Genomic DNA, 19473 nt, shown 5'->3' with positions numbered 1-19473 from the left:
GATAAAGTGAAGAACTTTTAGTTTATTCCCCATAGACATAAAAGACAAGTTCTTCACTTCATTTACCTTGGATACTGTGGCTTTTTTCAGTTTAATTACTAAAGGAGAAATATACAGTTACCAAGTAGGGGCAGCATTATGTGTAGGGAACAAATTATTCTGTGTATAGACACTGAGACAGCCTAAGGGTTCAATTTACTCTGTGTAAGTGACTTTGGGGGAAAGAAATAATGTTTGAAATGTTGGGAGTTATGAGACCCCAGTGTCCAGTATACCCAGAGAAACAGAGGGAGATACAATGCTCTGTGAGCTAAATAACTTGGATTCCTAAACTGATACACTGTAGCAAACTAGTTGACTGGTTTTGTATAATTTTCTGTTTTTTTTGTTTTCCAGGCTCAGAAGCGAATGACTCTCAGGTCTCTGGTTCAAGCTCTCTTTACAATGCCATCACATTATCGTTACCTGTGTGTCAGTCACCTGATCGGATGGACGGCCTTTCTCTCTAACATGCTCTTTTTTACTGACTTTATGGGACAGGTGAGCTATAAACACCACTACTTGGCTTTAAATGTATCATCAAAGGGAACCTGTCAGTAGGTGTAACCATGCAGGTTTCAGCCAGCGTTGGGTATTGTCCCTGGAGAAATGTGTAATCAGACCTCTGTGTATGTTAGTCTATATCCAACGTATTTTATACAGTGCCTCATTAAATGTTGGCAAATAAAATGAGACTGCTAGGACTAGGCGGAAAGCTGTGCATTTGGGTAAGCAATTGGCTTAGTGATAGAAAACAGAGGTTCGTTATTAACCCCTTAAGGACGGAGGGTTTTTTGGCTAATTTCTCGCTCTCCAACTTCAAAAATCCATAACTTTTTCATTTTTATGTGTACAGACCTGTGTGAGGGCTTATTTTGTGCGTAACAAATTTTACTTTCCCGTAATGTTATTTATTTTAACATGCCGTGTACTGCGAAGCTGAAAAAAAATTCCAAATGTGGAAAAATTGAAAAAAAACCGCACGTGCGTCACGTTCTTGTGGGCTCAGTTTTTACGACTTTCACTCTTCGCTCCAAATAACATGCCTACTTTATTCTTTGGTTCGGTGCGATCGCGGTGATACCAAATTTATACAGGTTTTATTGTGTTTTAATACATTTTCAAAAATTAAACGAATGTGTACAAAAAAGAAAAAAAATTTTTTGCCATCTTCTGACGCTAATAACTTTTTCATACTTTGGCGCACGGAAATGTGTGAGGGGTCATTTTTTGTGAAATGAGGCGACGTTTTCATTGCTACCATTTTGAGGTCTGTGCGACATTTTGATCATTTTTTATTTCATTTTTTATGTTATGTAAAAAGGTGTAAAAGTCGCATTTCGGACATTTGGGGCGCCATTTCCCGCCTCGGAGGTCACCGCCGGCCGTAACCGTTTTTATATTTTGATAGATCGGGCATTTTGGGACGCGGCGATACCTAATATGTCTGTGATTTTTACTGTTTGTTATGTTTTATATCCGTTCTAGGGAAAGGGGGGTGATTTGAACTTTTAATATTTTATTAATTTTTTTTATTTTTTAAACTTTTTTTTTTCTTTTTTTTTCACTATTTTTTAGACCATCTAGGGTACATTAACCCTAGATGGTCAGATCGCTCCTACCATATACTGCAATACTACAGTATTGCAATATATGGCGTTTTTGCAGGTCTTACATTACAATGAGCCACTGGCTCATTGTAACGAACCTGCATAAACCATGTAGCCTCGTGTCAAAAGAAGACCCGAGGCTACCATGGTAACCGATCGCCGCCCCCCGATGACGTTCGGGGGCGTGGCGATCGGAAAAAAGATGGCGGCGCCCGCGCGCCGCCGTCTTTTAAACGCCGCCCGCGACTTTGCGGGCGGCGCTTAGAGGGTTAATAGCCGCGATCGGTGCAAGCACCAACCGCGGTTATTAGCGGTGGGGGTTTTGTGCAAAATGCAAAAACCCCCACCTCTGTATGAAGAGGACTCAGCCCGTGAGCCCTCTTCATACATCCCTTATACCTCTGCGCCGTAGAGCTACGGCGCAGAGCGTTAAGGGGTTAATGGCACATTGTCAGATTAGGTTGATGTTACCAGTGGGGGCCACAGGGGTCAGTATTGGGGCCACTTCTTTTAAATATTTTTGTTAATTACCTCAGGGGGTGTACACACTATTGTTTCAATATTTGCAGATGATACTAAGCTCTGTAAAGTAATTGATACAGAGGCAGATATTATAATATTACAGAGGGATTTGTGGAAGCTGGAGGAATGGATGAAGAAATAGCTGATGAGGTTAAGTGTAAACTTAATTAACGGGTGCAGAGGAAAGACTATTAGGGGAATGGGGGGACTTGAATACAGATACATTGCTAAACTTGGAATTATTTAGTTCAAATAAAAAAAAAAAAGGCGGCTGAGGGGAGACCTCATTACAATGTACAAATACCTGAATAGACAGTACAAGGATCTCTCCAACAATCTCTTTATACCTAGGCTTGTGACCTGGATAGGTTGGTCATCCTCTACCTAAATGAATGGCGGTTCTACCATCACCATAGACAGGGGGCATCCTCTACACCTAGAGGAAAGGAGGTTCCACCATCACCATAGACAGGGGGCATCCTCTACACCTAGAGGAGAGGAGGTTCTACCATCACCATAGACAGGGGGCATCCTCTACACCTAGAGGAAAGGAGGTTCCACCATCACTATAGACAGGGGGCATCCTCTACACCTAGAGGAGAGGCGGTTCTACCATCACCATAGACAGGGGCATCCTCTACACCTAGAGGAGAGGAGGTTCCACCATCACTATAGACAGGGGGCATCCTCTACACCTAGAGGAGAGGCGGTTCTACCATCACCATAGACAGGGGCATCCTCTACACCTAGAGGAGAGGAGGTTCCACCATCACTATAGACAGGGGGCATCCTCTACACCTAGAGGAGAGGCGGTTCTACCATCACCATAGACAGGGGCATCCTCTACACCTAGAGGAGAGGAGGTTCTACCATCACCATAGACAGGGGGCATCCTCTACACCTAGAGGAGAGGAGGTTCTACCATTACCATAGACAGGGGGCATCCTCTACACCTAGAGGAGAGGAGGTTCTACCATCACCATAGACAGGGGGCATCCTCTACACCTAGAGGAGAGGAGGTTCTACCATCACCGTAGACAGGGGGTATCCTCTACACCTAGAGGAGAGGAGGTTCTACCATCACTATAGACAGGGGGCATCCTCTACACCTAGAGGAGAGGAGGTTCTACCATCACCATAGACAGGGGACATCCTCTACACCTAGAGGAGAGGCGGTTCTACCATCACCATAGACAGGGGGCATCCTCTACACCTAGAGGAGAGGAGGTTCTACCATCACCATAGACAGGGGGCATCCTCTACACCTAGAGGAGAGGAGGTTCTACCATCACCATAGACAGGGGGCATCCACTACACCTAGAGGAGAGGAGGTTCTACCATCACCATAGACGGGGGGCATCCTCTACACCTAGAGGAAAGGAGGTTCCACCATCACCATAGACAGGGGGCATCCTCTACACCTAGAGGAGAGGAGGTTCTACCATCACCATAGACAGGGGGCATCCTCTACACCTAGAGGAGAGGAGGTTCTACCATCACCATAGACGGGGGGCATCCTCTACACCTAGAGGAGAGGAGGTTCTACCATCACCATAGACGGGGGGCATCCTCTACACCTAGAGGAAAGGAGGTTCCACCATCACCATAGACAGGGGGCATCCTCTACACCTAGAGGAAAGGAGGTTCCACCATCACCATAGACAGGGGGCATCCTCTACACCTAGAGGAGAGGAGGTTCTACCATCACCATAGACAGGGGGCATCCTCTACACCTAGAGGCAAGGAGGTTCCACCATCACTATAGACAGGGGGCATCCTCTACACCTAGAGGAGAGGCAGTTCTACCATTACCATAGACATGGGGCATCCTCTACACCTAGAGGAGAGGAGATTCTACCATCACCATAGATAGGGGACATCCTCTACACCTAGAGGAGAGGAGGTTCACCATCACCATAGACAGGGGGCATCCTCTACACCTAGAGGAGAGGCAAATCTACCATCACCATAGACAGGGGGCATCCTCTACACCTCGAGGAGGTTCTACATCACCATAGACAGGGGGCATCCTCTACACCTAGAGGAGAGGTGGTTCTACATCACCATAGGCAGGGGGCATCCTCTACACCTAGAGGAGAGGAGGCTCTACCATCACCGTAGACAGGGGGCATCCTCTACACCTAGAGGAGAGGCAGTTCTACCATCACCATAGACAGGAGGCATCCTCTACACCTAGAGGAGAGGCGGTTCTACCATCTCCATAGACAGGGGGCATCCTCTACACCTAGATGAGAGGTGGTACTACCATCACCATAGACAGGGGGCATCCTCTACACCTAGAGGAGAGGAGATTCTTCCATCACCATAGACAGGGGGCATCCTCTACACCTAGAGGAGAGTAGGTTCTACCATCACCATAGACAGGGGACATCATCTACACCTAGAGGAGAGGAGGTTCTACCATCACCATAGACAGGGGGGCATCCTCTACACCTAGAGGAGGTTCTACCATCACCATAGACAGGGGGGCATCCTCTACACCTAGAGGAGGTTCTACCATCACCATAGACAGGGGGCATCCTCTACACCTAGAGAAGAGGTGGTTCTACCATCACCATAGGCAGGGAGCATCCTCTACGCCTAGAGGAGAGGAGGTTCTACCATCACCATAGACAGGGGGCATCCTCTACACCTAGAGGAGAGGTGGTTCTACATCACCATAGGCAGGGGGCATCCTCTACACCTAGAGGAGAGGAGGCTCTACCATCACCGTAGACAGGGGGCATCCTCTACACCTAGAGGAGAGGCAGTTCTACCATCACCATAGACAGGAGGCATCCTCTACACCTAGAGGAGAGGCGGTTCTACCATCTCCATAGACAGGGGGCATCCTCTACACCTAGATGAGAGGTGGTACTACCATCACCATAGACAGGGGGCATCCTCTACACCTAGAGGAGAGGAGATTCTTCCATCACCATAGACAGGGGGCATCCTCTACACCTAGAGGAGAGTAGGTTCTACCATCACCATAGACAGGGGACATCATCTACACCTAGAGGAGAGGAGGTTCTACCATCACCATAGACAGGGGGGCATCCTCTACACCTAGAGGAGGTTCTACCATCACCATAGACAGGGGGGCATCCTCTACACCTAGAGGAAAGGAGGTTCTACCATCACCATAGACAGGGGGCATCCTCTACACCTAGAGAAGAGGTGGTTCTACCATCACCATAGACAGGGGGCATCCTCTACACCTAGAGGAGAGGAGGTTCTACCATCACCATAGGCAGGGAGCATCCTCTACGCCTAGAGGAGAGGAGGTTCTACCATCACCATAGGAAGGGGCATCCTCTACACCTAGAGGAGAGGAGGTTCTACCATCACCATAGACAGGGGGCATCCTCTACGCCTAGAGGAGAGGCGATTTTACCATGACCATAGACAGGGATTCTTTACTGTAAGAGCAGTGAGACTATGGAACTCTCTGCCGCAGGAGGTTGTTATGGTGGACTCTATGTTGCCTTTCATTAAGATTGGACTTGCATATTTGCCAACCTTATTTACTATGACACCTCTCCAGGACAAGATGTATCTTTGTGTATGTTGTTAGTAGCAGCAGGACTATGGAACATGGATTTATATCCTGGCATTGTAGCTTCTTCAAAGGTTTTGGAGGTTTGTCCTCCATAAAAGCCCTAGTCACAGGGATAACTATCCCCTATGAGGGCAGGTGAGACCTTTGTTACTGCAGACTGAGAACATGCAGACGGTTGGTGTATATAGATTCTTGTTCCTTTTTTATTATTATACGGTTGATATATAAGATATTTGTATGTGTATTGAATATATATATTTATTTTGTATACATTTGTATAATATACTGTAAATATTATTATTGTATAGTTAGAAATATATAATTTTTTTTCTCAACATAAAATCTATTTATATTACTATATTTACGTAGAATTTATATCTCTTTCTCCGTCTTTTTACGACTCTTTCATCCTCACAATGAAGTGACCTGGAGGGCGGCTGCTTGTTCATCTTTAGTTTGTATTTGGTCATAAATTTATCAATGACGGCCGATCTCCCGCTTCCCATTCCCAGGCTCTGTATAGGCTTTGGCTTTAAATAGAAAATCATGGGGATTTTTTTTCATTTTTATCTGCAGATTGTTTACCATGGAAACCCGTATGCACCACACAACTCTACGGCGTACCTCATCTATGAGCGCGGAGTGGAAGTCGGATGCTGGGGCATGTGCATCAATGCAATCTCATCTTCCTTATACTCCTGTAAGTCAGGGATTCAGTTTGGTGTGAGTCATGTTTGGAGTTTTACGAATGAAGATTCTTTGAGCCTCCATGTACAAAAAAAAAATTTGTCCTTTTAGTGATTCTTTTAGTCCTTTTTCCTCCCGTTTCTTTCTGTATCTATATTTTAGATTATTTATATATTTTTTTATTATTATTTATATAATTTTTTAAATATTATATATTTTATTATTATTTATATATATATTTTTTATTATTATTTTTATTATTTTTTAGTATAACCCCCTTACCTCCACATCCTGTTTTCGACAATTAATACCCACCCAGATTCTTCTTCTTTTTTTTTTTTTTTTTTTTGTCGATGCCTTCTACAAACTTTTTTAAAAATTATTTTCTGGTCTCCATAGCTTTATGGGGTCTTGTCTTTTCGGGACAAAATGTAGTTTTTAACAGCATTTGTGTTTCATACGTCCTAATGAATAACTTTTATTAACCCTTTCTGTGCAGTATATTTAAAAAAAAAAATCTGACATTTTTCTAACAAAAAATGGCAATCTGTCTTTAGTGAAAATGAGGTCTCTGGTGTAAAGATAATTTTGTTGAAGGAAATTTTTCAGGATTTCAGATTTTTTTTTTTTTTGGATTTCTGAAATTTTTGATTTCTGGCAATAAAATATTCTCTTTGTTGTATTCAAAGAAGTTTTTAGTTTTTCTTTTTTTAAATGTAATATCTGTGCAAAAAAATGTATTCTGGACACTTTATCACGTGAAGATGTTTTACTTGATGTCCTTCATTCGCTCTTGATCTTTCCTTTTCATCCTGGCATGAGTTCATTTAATGTCAATCCATGAGAGACCACACGGTTCAGGGACTTTGATCTTGACTGGGACTGAAGGAGAAGCTTTCAGTCTCTGCCATAGTAAAGATTGAAGGGGGAAGGGTTGAGGGACTCTGATCAAAGTTTCCTTAAGATGTCTCTCCAGGAATATTGCTAAGTCTTGTGTGTGTGCAAATACATATAGATACCATCCTCCCCCAACTTTTATAGAAGTTTTCAACCTACTGTAGCATTAAAATAATTCTGAACTTTCAAGACATAGCGGGTCATTTACTAAGGGCCCAATTCGCGTTTTCCCGACGTGTTACCCGAATATTTCCGATTTGCGCCAATTTTCCCTGTATTGCCCCGGGATTTTTGCGCACGTGATCGGATTGTGGCGCATCGGCGCTGAAATCGGGGGCGTGGCCGAACGAAAACCCAACGGATTCGGAAAAACCGCCGCATTTAAAAAAAAAAAAAAATGTGTCTCGGGGCTTGCACTTACCTTCACCAGGAATGGGCTGGTGAATTTCAGGGCATTCCAGCGTGCCTCGGGGAACTTCAGCGCAGCAGCGACATCTGGTGGACGTCGGAGGAACTACCTTAGTGAATCCCGGCCGGACCCGAATCCACCGCACAGAACGCGCCGCTGGATCGCGAATGGACCGGGTAAGTAAATCTGCCCCATGGACTCCACATGACATCTACAGGAGTCCCATAGAGGTGAGACCCTGATGGACTTGGTTTTTCGAGCATATCCAACAGCTGATCGATCAGAGATCTGAGAATTCTGGAGCCAAGTTTCTTCTTTGGAATGTGATCTTCAGTCCTAGTCAAGTAAATTTGGCTAAGCTGCAATACCAAGTGTTGCCACTATATAATGTATGGCAGCGTGCTTGGAAGACTATGAGGAAGTGCCTTAGTCTCTACCATGTTATCAGTAGAGGTACCCACTGGTGGACACCTACTTATACTATGCTGTTAAATATAGGTAATTGATAAAAACAATATTAAAAATCATGGAAAACACCTTTAAATCTGCAGTGGAAGTCTGAAATAGACTTGGAGTTGTCCTCATGAGGAACCATACAAGTGCAATTTTTATATTGAACTTGAAGGGGGTAGCAGCCGTAGAAACTGAAAACCAAAAATTACTCATAAGTTAAAGGACCTTCAGTTCCGAAGGATCTGATCTCCAGCGCTTCTGGATAGAGTTGGATAGGAAGTCATAACGACACATCCCCCAGTCATGTGACCGCTCAGCCAATCAATGACCTGAGTAGTCACGTGATTATTATGAACACTTAACCACTGAGGCCAGTGATTGGCTGAGCCATCTTGTCAGTGAATGGAAGTTGTCCATAGGGGACCTGACTTTCAGTAATGGAATAGGAGGTCCTTTGGCAGGTGTCCTGTTCTCAAATAAGTCCGTAGTTAAAGATGCATATTTTTCATGACTAACTTAATTTCCTGAATTTTTTGTTTTTTCTCAGATCTCCAGAAGGCACTTCTACCCTACATTGGATTAAAGGGTCTTTATTTTGTCGGCTACCTCCTGTTTGGATTAGGAACAGGCTTTATAGGGTTGTTCCCTAACGTTTACTCTACACTGGTCCTGTGCTCCCTTTTTGGGGTGATGTCAAGTACACTGTATACCGTGCCTTTTAATCTGATCTCCGAGTACCACAGAGAAGAAGAGGTAAGTAACTATCAGTACAGTAGTAATTGTCTCATGCGGATATTATGCCTTAAAGGCATTGTGTGCTTTTGTACAGTGACTCTTAGCTTAGAATACCCCTACAATAAGCAGATTGTACTGTGGGACCCACAGTGATCGGTTCTCATACAGCATGTGTAAATCTGTCAGATTTCCCTGCAGTGCCCCCGCAGGAAAAATTAGGTATTACACAATGTCCATTCACATCAGTGGGACGATTTCTCCAAAGAGAATGGATATATTTTTGTAATTACTCTTCACTCTGAGAGTGTGTTAACCCTCCAATAATCCTGAATTATGCAAAGACTAAAAACACTGAAGTTTTGGTATTCTTTGGGGAAGAGAATAAAAAATTTCAACTACACGAGGATCAGTGGTTGTGGTGATAAGTCTCCGTTAATGCCATGCGGTATTGTAGTTGAGACAGTTAAAAAGTAGGTGGCTGGAGACGGCTCAAAGTCACTTACAAGATTTACTAATGATTTTCATATACAACAATATACTTACATTTCAGGAGGTGACATTGATTGGAGGTAGAGGGGGTGTCAGGAATTTCAAGACGCTCACTGATGTTCACACTTCCAGACACTCGTGCCTCTCCTCCGTCCCTTGGGCTCCTTCTACTTCTCTGCCCCCTGTGATCCTGCCCCTCATCCTATGATTTTTCCACTCCTCCTTCTCCTATGATCCTTTCTCTACTCCTCTCCCTGTGCTTCTGCATCTCCTCCTGTGCTACTTCTCCCTCTATTCCTCCCCCTGTCCTGCTTCTCCTCCTCCTGTGATCCTTTCTGTACTCCTCCTCCTATGCTCATGCATCTTCTCCAGTGCTCCTTCTTCCTCTCCTCCTCCCCCTGTGCTCCTTTTGCCTCTCATCCTCTCCCATGCTCCTTCTGCCTCTCCTCCTTCCCCTGTGCTCCTTCTACCTTCCCTTGTGCTCCTACTGCCTCTCCATGTGTTCCCTCTGCCTCCCCCTGTGGTCCCTCTGCTTTTCACCCCCTGTGCTCTTTCTGCATCTCCTCCCTCATTGCTCCTTCTGCATCTCCTCACTCTTTGCTCCTTCTGCATCCCCTCCCTCTGTGCTCCTTCTGCATCTCCTCCTCCCTCTGTGCTCCTTCTGCATCTCCTCCTCCCTCTGTGCTCCTTCTGCATCTTCTCCTCCCTCTGCGCTCCTTCTGCATCTCCTCCTCACTCTGTGCTCCTTCTGCCTATCTGCCTCTCTTCTTCCCCCTGGGCCCTTTCTGCTTATCCTTTTCTGCTCTGTGCTCCTTCTGTCTCTTTTCTTCCCCCCTGTGCTCATTCTGCCTTTCCTCTTCCCCCTGTGCTCCTTCTGCCTCTCCTCTTCTCCCTCTGTGCTCCTTCTGCCTTTCCTCTCCCCCCTTGTACTCCTTCTTCCTCTCATCTTCTGCCCTGCGCTCCTTCTGCCTCACCTCTTCTCCCTCAGTGCTCCTTCTGCCTTTCCTCTCTCCCTTGACCTCCTTCTGCCTCTCCTCTTCTGCCCTGTGCTCCTTCTGCCTCTCCTCTTCTGCCCTGTGCTCCTTCTGCCTCTCCTCTTCTGCCCTGTGCTCCTTCTGCCTCTCCTCTTCTGCCCTGTGCTCCTTCTGCCTCTCCTCTTCTGCCCTGTGCTCCTTCTGCCTCTCCTCTTCTGCCCTGTGCTCCTTCTGCCTATCCTCTTCTGCCCTGTGCTCCTTCTGCCTATCCTCTTCTGCCCTGTGCTCCTTCTGCCTATCCTCTTCTGCCCTGTGCTCCTTCTGCCTCTCCTCTTCTGCCCTGTGCTCCTTCTGCCTCTCCTCTTCTGCCCTGTGCTCCTTCTGCCTCTCCTCTTCTGCCCTGTGCTCCTTCTGCCTATCCTCTTCTGCCCTGTGCTCCTTCTGCCTATCCTCTTCTGCCCTGTGCTCCTTCTGCCTATCCTCTTCTGCCCTGTGCTCCTTCTGCCTATCCTCTTCTGCTCTGTGCTCCTTCTGCCTATCCTCTTCTGCCCTGTGCTCCTTCTGCCTCTCCTCTTCTGCCCTGTGCTCCTTCTGCCTCTCCTCTTCTGCCCTGTGCTCCTTCTGCCTCTCCTCTTCTGCCCTGTGCTCCTTCTGCCTCTCCTCTTCTGCCCTGTGCTCCTTCTGCCTCTCCTCTTCTGCCCTGTGCTCCTTCTGCCTCTCCTCTTCTGCCCTGTGCTCCTTCTGCCTATCCTCTTCTGCCCTGTGCTCCTTCTGCCTATCCTCTTCTGCCCTGTGCTCCTTCTGCCTATCCTCTTCTGCTCTGTGCTCCTTCTGCCTATCCTCTTCTGCCCTGTGCTCCTTCTGCCTATCCTCTTCTGCCCTGTGCTCCTTCTGCCTCTCCTCTTCTGCCCTGTGCTCCTTCTGCCTCTCCTCTTCCCCATGTGCTACCACTGCCTCCCCCCTATGCTCATTCTGCCTCTCCCTCTGTGCTCCTTTCACACTACCCCCCCCCCATCATCATCATCATTATTATTATTAATCTGTAGGTATACCTGTGAGCCTTAGTCATGTAACATACAGGTGCACAGGAAGTTACAGTCCTGTTATCAGACCTCTGTCATGTGGTGAACCTGTCTGTCTAGAAAGATTTGAACAGAATACGGAAATCTCAGAAACCATGAGGAATATTCCCACCCGCTGGTACTAAAGAAAGCCTGTAACATTCCATTAGCCTCACATGGATAGAACCTTCTGGACTGTTGGATGTCAGATTAAAGGGATGTTGGAGGATACACTGAGTGTCTATCTGCATCCTATGTGATGTCCTGCCGGCTGCGCTGGAGTCCTCTGCGCTAGACGCGGATACGAGATGTGTCCTATAAGAGCCGGAGAGACAATGGGTGCAGGCAGCGGTCTCCTTCCATTAGCCTTGCTCCTTCTCCTCCCTTTCATCTCCTTCCCACAGGACGCTCGCTGCCGTCACACCACAGACAGGTCGGGGGAAGAGATTAGCATTAAGAGGAGCGAAAATAAAATAATTCTGTTTAATCCCGTTATTATGTCTGCAGACCGCGCCAGCCAAATGTCACAGCATCCTGCAAAACTCAATGAATACATGTGTTTAATGGAAAATGTATAAAAAGAAGCGCATTGTACTTGTGCAGCAGGTGGAGGGATATCTATAGCACTCCAGCTGTATTTCTCATCCACACATCCCTTTCCTGTCTTCTCCAATCAAACACCATCTCCATGTGCAGTCATTTTTTTTTTCTGTGTGCACTTTATTAATCTCATGATGCCTCAGCATTGCATCACATGGAAAACTATTACAGTTCTCACTCAAAAGTCTCAAGACACCAGGGGCGTAACTACAGCCGTAGCAGCCATAACAACTGCTATGGGGCCTGCAGTGTCAGAGGGCCCCAGAATCTGACCGGACACAGAAAGGAATGGAGGATGTGCATATTTTCTGGGGGGACAGGGGCCCCTTTCAGTAGTCTGCTAAAGGGCCCTGCCTCCCCTAGTCACGCCCCTGTATGACACACCCTTTTATTTCAGAAACCAAATGGAAAATTTCATACCTGAGAATCTCAAAAAGTAATGGGTGAGAGGATACCTTTTTAGGATATGTCTGGAACATGGTAGCCGCCATATTGGATCCAAGACAAGTTTTTCCAACAGGAAACGGTTCATCAAAGAAGATTAGAATTGTCTCATAAATCAATTGTCCTATGTGTAAGAGCCATCAACACACAAAGTTGCCGCAAAAAAACATTCCCTTTGATGCACAGCTCTGTGACGTGTTGTGCCTGGTGTTGGATCCAAACCTGCATGAGAATCTATAGAGAACCTCCTGGACCACAGCGAATATTGCAGATCTGATTGTGGCAATCAATTTCTGGTCTTTGATATGTAACACGATGACTTTACGATCAGAAAAACTTGCCCTTAATCCAATATGACGGCTTTCAAGATGACGGCCATGTTCCAGAAATGGTCCAGCAGATAGATAGGTCCCCTCAGCCAAAACTTGCTGGGGGATCAAATATGTCATATACCCTTTTATTTCTAAAATAAAAGAGGGGCTTATGACTTGCTCTACATTGACACCGTGTAACAGGAACGTGTCCAATCAGCAGCAGGATATTGTGCTCCCCCACCCCCCAAAGTGGTTGTGCTCACCCCAACAAGGCTTCAACTACCAGAAGCCATTTATAATACTAGGGTCTTATCGTATCATGTAGCAGAGTTTTGGATCACCTGAGTAAGTGTAAGCTGCAATACCAGGGACAGCCTATGACCGAGGGGTGCGCTGTTGCATAAAATATTCCTTCTCCTAATGTCAATGGCTTGAAGTCATTGCTCTGGCCCGTAGTTCCTGTCATTTACAAATGTAATTTACCAGCAAGTTCCGGGCTGCAGGGAACCTTAACGCTCATCTAATAGCGCCATAATGGGCTTAAAAGCCTTTAACGTCAGGCGATCATCACCCAGCATCCTATAGATGGTGACTTTAAGGGGTAAGGGGGGGTTAAGCTATATATAAACACAATTCAATCTTTTAATATATGGTATGTTATAGAATTTAAAGTTCTTTACCATTTCTATGATCTTTGCTTGCTGTCAGTGAATGAGATCACTCTTGTACATAGCTAGTCTTACTCTCAGCTGAGAACTGGAGACACTTGTTTCCAGTCTACACAATGCTCTGCGAGCTAAACAGCATGTACTCAAGACTGATACATTGTACCAAACCAACAGAGAGATCGGTGCAGCTGCTGTTGATGTGTTTAGCCCAAAGAGCATTGTCTAGACTGGATACAATTGTCCAGATGCAGTGACCCTGTACATAGCTAGTCTTTCTCTCAGCTGAGAACTGGAGACACTTGTTTCCAGTCTAGACAATGCTCTGTGAGCTAAATAGCATGTACTCAAGACTGATACATTGGGGCAGATTTGTCAAGTGTCTGAAAGTCAGAATATTTCCAGTTGCCCATGGCAACCAATCACAGCTCAGCTTTCATTTTACCAGTGCTCATGAATATTTTAAGGGGGAGCTGTGATTGGTTGCCATGGGCAACTGGAAATATTCTGACTTTCAGACAGCTTGATAAATCTGCCCCATAGTACCAAACCAGTAGAGAGATATGTGCAACAGCTGCTGATGTGTTTAGCCCACAGAGCATTGTCTAGACTGGAAACAAGTGTCTCCAGTTCTCAGCTGAGAGCAAGACTAGCAATCTTTTTTCAGTTTTACTGTATTTTTTTAGGCCCCCTAGGGCAGCGGTGGCGAACCTATGGCACGCGTGCCAGAGAGGGCACGCAGAGCCCTCAGTGCTGGCACGCGGGTCCTTTGAATTTAACTCAGGTTTAAGCAGTATCGGAGCCGCGCTCCGAGACTGCTAAAATCCATGACAGAGCAGGGCGCTGACACTGTCACTGCAGCGCACAGGACGGTAAGCATCCCAGCGCTGGCAGCGTAATGATGTCATTATGCTGCCAGCGCTGGGCACCTTACTGTGTGCAGAACAGAAGAAGCCGGAGGAACGCGGGTTTCCTGCCTGCTCCCGCCCCTCCCCTAAAACTTCGCCCGCAAGCCGCGGAAACTCCCAGAACACCCTGCCCACTACTGCAAATCCCACCGCCCGGCGGAATTCTGCCCGCTACCACAAACCCCACCTCGGCCCAAACCTCGCCCGCTACCGCAACGCTACCGACCGCTCCGAACGCTACCCCCGCCCGTACTTCGCCCGCTAGACCCTCTGCCCAGATTCCTGTCCGCTCTCCGCCCACTACTGCAATTGAACTCCGGCCACTCTCGCTCCCCCCCCCCCCCCAACTCCGGTCACTGCACCCCCCCATCACCCCCTCCCCTGGAACTCATGCCCCATAAACCCACTGCCCAGATCTCCAGATGCTGCATTACCCCCTCCCCCCCCCCGCAGCTCTAACTCTGGCCGCCCACCCTCTGCCCATCTACCCTACCAAAATCCTCCCCACCTGAACTTTTGCCCACCTTGGACAACCAACCAAAGAGCAAGTAATATATGTATTTTTATTTATATATATTTTATTTATATACATATATATATATATATATTTATATGTGCATTTATATATATACCTGTGTGAGGGCTTATTTTTTGCGTAACTCAGTTATTTATTATTCCATGTCGTGTACTGGGACGCTGTAGATTTTAATACTATCGCTGTGCGCTCCAAATCATTTGTCTCCTTTATTCTTTGGTTCGATGCGATCACAGTGATACCAGATTTGTAGGTTTTATTGTGTTTTAATACTTTTTCAATAATTAAAACAGTATACGAAAAAGAAAATAGTTTCGCCATCTTGTGACGCTAATAACTTTAGTGCACGGAGCTGGGTGGGGGGGGTGATTTTTTTCTTAATGAGCCGTTGTTTTCATTGCTACCATTTTGAGGACTGTGTGACCTTTTGATAACTTTTTATTACTCTTTTATATGATGTAAAATGGTGTAAAAGTGGCGTTTCAGTGTGTATAGGACTGCTGCCTCTTCCTCAATGTCACACGAATGAAACAAGTATAGGAGTTTTGAAATGCGAATAAAACGCAATGGGAGGGAAGCTACCTCTGATCGGGAATATATCATTTTATTGATTCTAAACTAAACCGTCAATTTTAAGGTTAAATTGCCGTACTGGCACTTTGCGATAAGTAATTAGGTTTTGGGTTGCAGTTTGGGCACTCGGTCTCTAAAAGGTTCGCCATCACTGCCCTAGGGTACTTGAACCCTGTGGGGTCTGATTGCTCCTACCATATACAGTACTGTATTGAAGTATATTGTCATTTTACTGCTTATTTGTACTGATCGGGCAGAATGACCGACCTGGGAGTCTCCTAGAAACTCCCAGTTATCATGAGAACGGATCACTGGCCCAAAATGTTCTAACACTCGGAGAGGTGATTGCACAGGGTAATTACTTTCAACCTATTGAAACACAAGCATGCTCAGCTGAACCGAGTGTGCATGTATATGGGAGGGATGGGTGGAATAACTGTCAACCAATTATATTAGAGTTTGACAACTTTTGAATGTGAATGAGCAGCTTCTAAAGTATGAAGAGATCATCCTTAGAATGCAGGGGTACAGGTGATAACATTTTGTTGCAGTGTCCGAAAAACATAGTAATTCGATGGCTAAAGTGGTTTCCTATTCATATGAATGAGCTCTAAGATGCACACATGGATCTATGAATAGGTCGAGTATCTAAACTGTGGAAAACCCCTTTAATACTCACATTTTTTAAGACTTTTAAAAAGATTTCCTTTCTTTATGTTGACTTTTTAAAAAATGTTTTCTGGAAGCCCGAGGCTCCTTGCTACAGATTTCTATAATATTCAGTCTCGCTCCTGTATTCAGACTCCCCAGATGGTAACAATGGCCGTTGTCTTAACGAATTTCATTAACTGTGGATGAAAAGAAGACGATTCACCCCTTAAAATGACCCCAAAACAGCTGCATTTGATGTCCTATTCCCTTCCCCTTCAGAAGCATATGGTCCCAGCCATTAATAATGGACGTCTAATAAAAACCTGCAAAGAGAGATAATTGCTGGGAGAACGGACAGAATATAAAGTGGGAGCCCATTGTCACATCCCGGGAAGACGTCGCCATTCAGTAACATTTATGGCTTTATGTTGGATCCATTGTAATTGTATGGCACAGGTTAAGAGGTCCAGTTCAATCGGAAGAGCTTGGATTCCCGGCTACCTATCTTTACCCCAGGGATATGATGGAAGAGGGTTTGAGTCGCCTGATGTGGCTGATGGGTCCTATGTATTGAGTAGCTACATCACTAGACCCCTGTGATGACCAGTTACCACCAGCAAAGAGGATCTACCGCAGTGATGGCGAACCTATGGCACTGGTGCCAGAGATGGCGCTCGGAGGCCTCTCAGTGGGCACTCAGGCTGTCTCCCAGGCACAGAGTTTACCAGATATGGCACTTTCCGGCAGTCTCAGGCAGTCCAAGTAGTGCCCTGATATATTAAAGTGACCCATCCTGTGCTGCATGGTCCTGTCCGAAGAGTGAAAAGGTGTGGGCAGGGTCGGATTGGAGCTCAAAGATTCTGGTAGCAATAAGTTTGTTCCTGCCTAAATTGCTGTGTTGGTACTTTGGGAAAAGCTAGTGTGTTTTGGGTCTCATTTTGGGCACTCGATCTCTAAAAGGTTCGCCATCACTGCTCTACCGGGTCTTCTCTCTGGTGGATCCTATAGGTGCAGGGGTTGTCCAATACTAAGGTAAAAAAAACTTGGACGTTGGATGAAACAAATCTTGTGACCCAATCCCCAGATCTTCCTGCCAGTTACAGACCTAAAAATCAGACCAAGAGCAGAAGCACTTGGAAAACCCCTTTTAAGACGTTGACTATGTTTCAACTACGTGGCCATTTCCTGAGCTGTCTCTGTACAGATCATCTCCTTCGCTGGTGTTGCACCTATTAATTTAACCTCTAGGGCAGTGGTGGCGAACCTTTTAGATACCAAGTGCCCAAACTGCAAACCAAAGTTCTTGTAATAATCCTAGAGTGCCAACATGGCTATTTAGCCTAAAATTACCGACAATACTGCTCTATAAGGGACATATAATACTGCCACATGATGACCATTACCAGTACAACAAGATACATACCACCATACTGATAATAAACAGACCACTAAAGAAAGACCAACATCACTAATTATATCACAAAGCAGGAAAAAATACAGTGAGGAACACTACCACCATCCAGTGAGGAACACTACCCCCATCCAGTGAGGATCACGACCCCCATCCAGTGAGGATCACTACCCGCATCCAGTGAGGATCACTACCACCATCCAGTGAGGAACACTACCCCCATCCAGTGAGGATCACGACCCCCATCCAGTGAGGATCACTACCCGCATCCAGTGAGGATCACTACCACCATCCAGTGAGGAACACTACCCCCATCCAGTGAGGATCACGACCCCCATCCAGTGAGGATCACTACCCGCATCCAGTGAGGATCACTACCCCCATCCAGTGAGGATCACTACCCCCATCCAGTGAGGAACACTACCCCCATCCAGTGAGGAACACTACTCCCATACAGCGAGGAGCACTACCCCAATTCAGTGAGGAGCACTACCCCCATCCAGTGAGGAGCACTACCCCCATCCAGTGAGGAGCACTACCCCCATCCAGTGAGGAGCACTACCCCCATCCAGTGAGGAGCACTACCCCCATCCAGTGAGGAGCACTACCCCCATCCAGTGAGGAGCACTACCCCCATCCAGTGAGGATCACTACCCCCATCCAGTGAGGATCACTACCCCCATCCAGTGAGGATCACTACCCCCATTCAGTGAGAAACACTACCCCCATCCAGTGAGGATCACTACCCCAATTCAGTGAGGGACACTACCCCCATCCAGTGAGGATCACTACCCCCATACAGTGAGGAACACTACCCCCATACAGTGAGGAACACTACCCCCATACAGTGAGGAACACTACCCCCATCCAGTGAGGATCACTACCCCCATCCAGTGAGGATCACTACCCCCATCCAGTGAGGAACACTACCCCCATACAGTGAGGAACACTACCCCCATACAGCGAGGAGCACTACCCCCATCCAGTGAGGAGCACTACCCCCATCCAGTGAGGAGCACTACCCCCATCCAGTGAGGAGCACTACCCCCATCCAGTGAGGAGCAATACCCCCATCCAGTGAGGATCACTACCCCCATTCAGTGAGAAACACTACCCCCATCCAGTGAGGAACACTACCCCCATCCAGTGAGGAACACTACCCCCATCCAGTGAGGAGCACTACCCCCATCCAGTGAGGATCACTACCCCCATTCAGTGAGAAACACTACCCCCATCCAGTGAGGAACACTACCCCCATACAGTGAGGAACACTACCCCCATACAGTGAGGATCACTACCCCCATCCAGTGAGGATCACTACCCCCATTCAGTGAGAAACACTACCCCCATCCAGTGAGGATCACTACCCCAATTCAGTGAGGGACACTACCCCCATCCAGTGAGGATCACTACCCCCATACAGTGAGGAACACTACCCCCATACAGTGAGGAACACTACCCCCATCCAGTGAGGATCACTACCCCCATCCAGTGAGGATCACTACCCCCATCCAGTGAGGATCACTACCCCCATCCAGTGAGGAACACTACCCCCATACAGTGAGGAACACTACCCCCATACAGCGAGGAGCACTACCCCCATCCAGTGAGGAGCACTACCCCCATCCAGTGAGGAGCACTACCCCCATCCAGTGAGGAGCACTACCCCCATCCAGTGAGGAGCAATACCCCCATCCAGTGAGGATCACTACCCCCATTCAGTGAGAAACACTACCCCCATCCAGTGAGGAACACTACCCCCATCCAGTGAGGAACACTACCCCCATCCAGTGAGGAGCACTACCCCCATCCAGTGAGGATCACTACCCCCATTCAGTGAGAAACACTACCCCCATCCAGTGAGGAACACTACCCCCATACAGTGAGGAACACTACCCCCATCCAGTGAGGAGCACTACCCCCATCCAGTGAGG

General features: G+C 46.7%; 1 protein-coding gene across 1 annotated transcript in view; it reads left to right on the top strand.

Moving 5' to 3' along the window:
- SLC45A2 (solute carrier family 45 member 2) overlaps positions 1-19473 on the top strand; it is a 73093-nt gene that overhangs the window by 40902 nt on the left and 12718 nt on the right. The window contains exons 4-6 of the mRNA XM_072134484.1: positions 397-540; positions 6310-6433; positions 8727-8932. Of these exons, the coding sequence (XP_071990585.1) occupies positions 397-540; positions 6310-6433; positions 8727-8932 (474 nt within the window). The remainder of the gene's footprint in view (positions 1-396; positions 541-6309; positions 6434-8726; positions 8933-19473) is intronic.

Source organism: Engystomops pustulosus, chromosome 1 (assembly GCF_040894005.1).
Source record: "Engystomops pustulosus chromosome 1, aEngPut4.maternal, whole genome shotgun sequence".
NCBI classification, from domain to species: Eukaryota; Metazoa; Chordata; class Amphibia; order Anura; family Leptodactylidae; genus Engystomops; species Engystomops pustulosus.
This window is presented reverse-complemented; position numbering and strand designations above follow the sequence as displayed.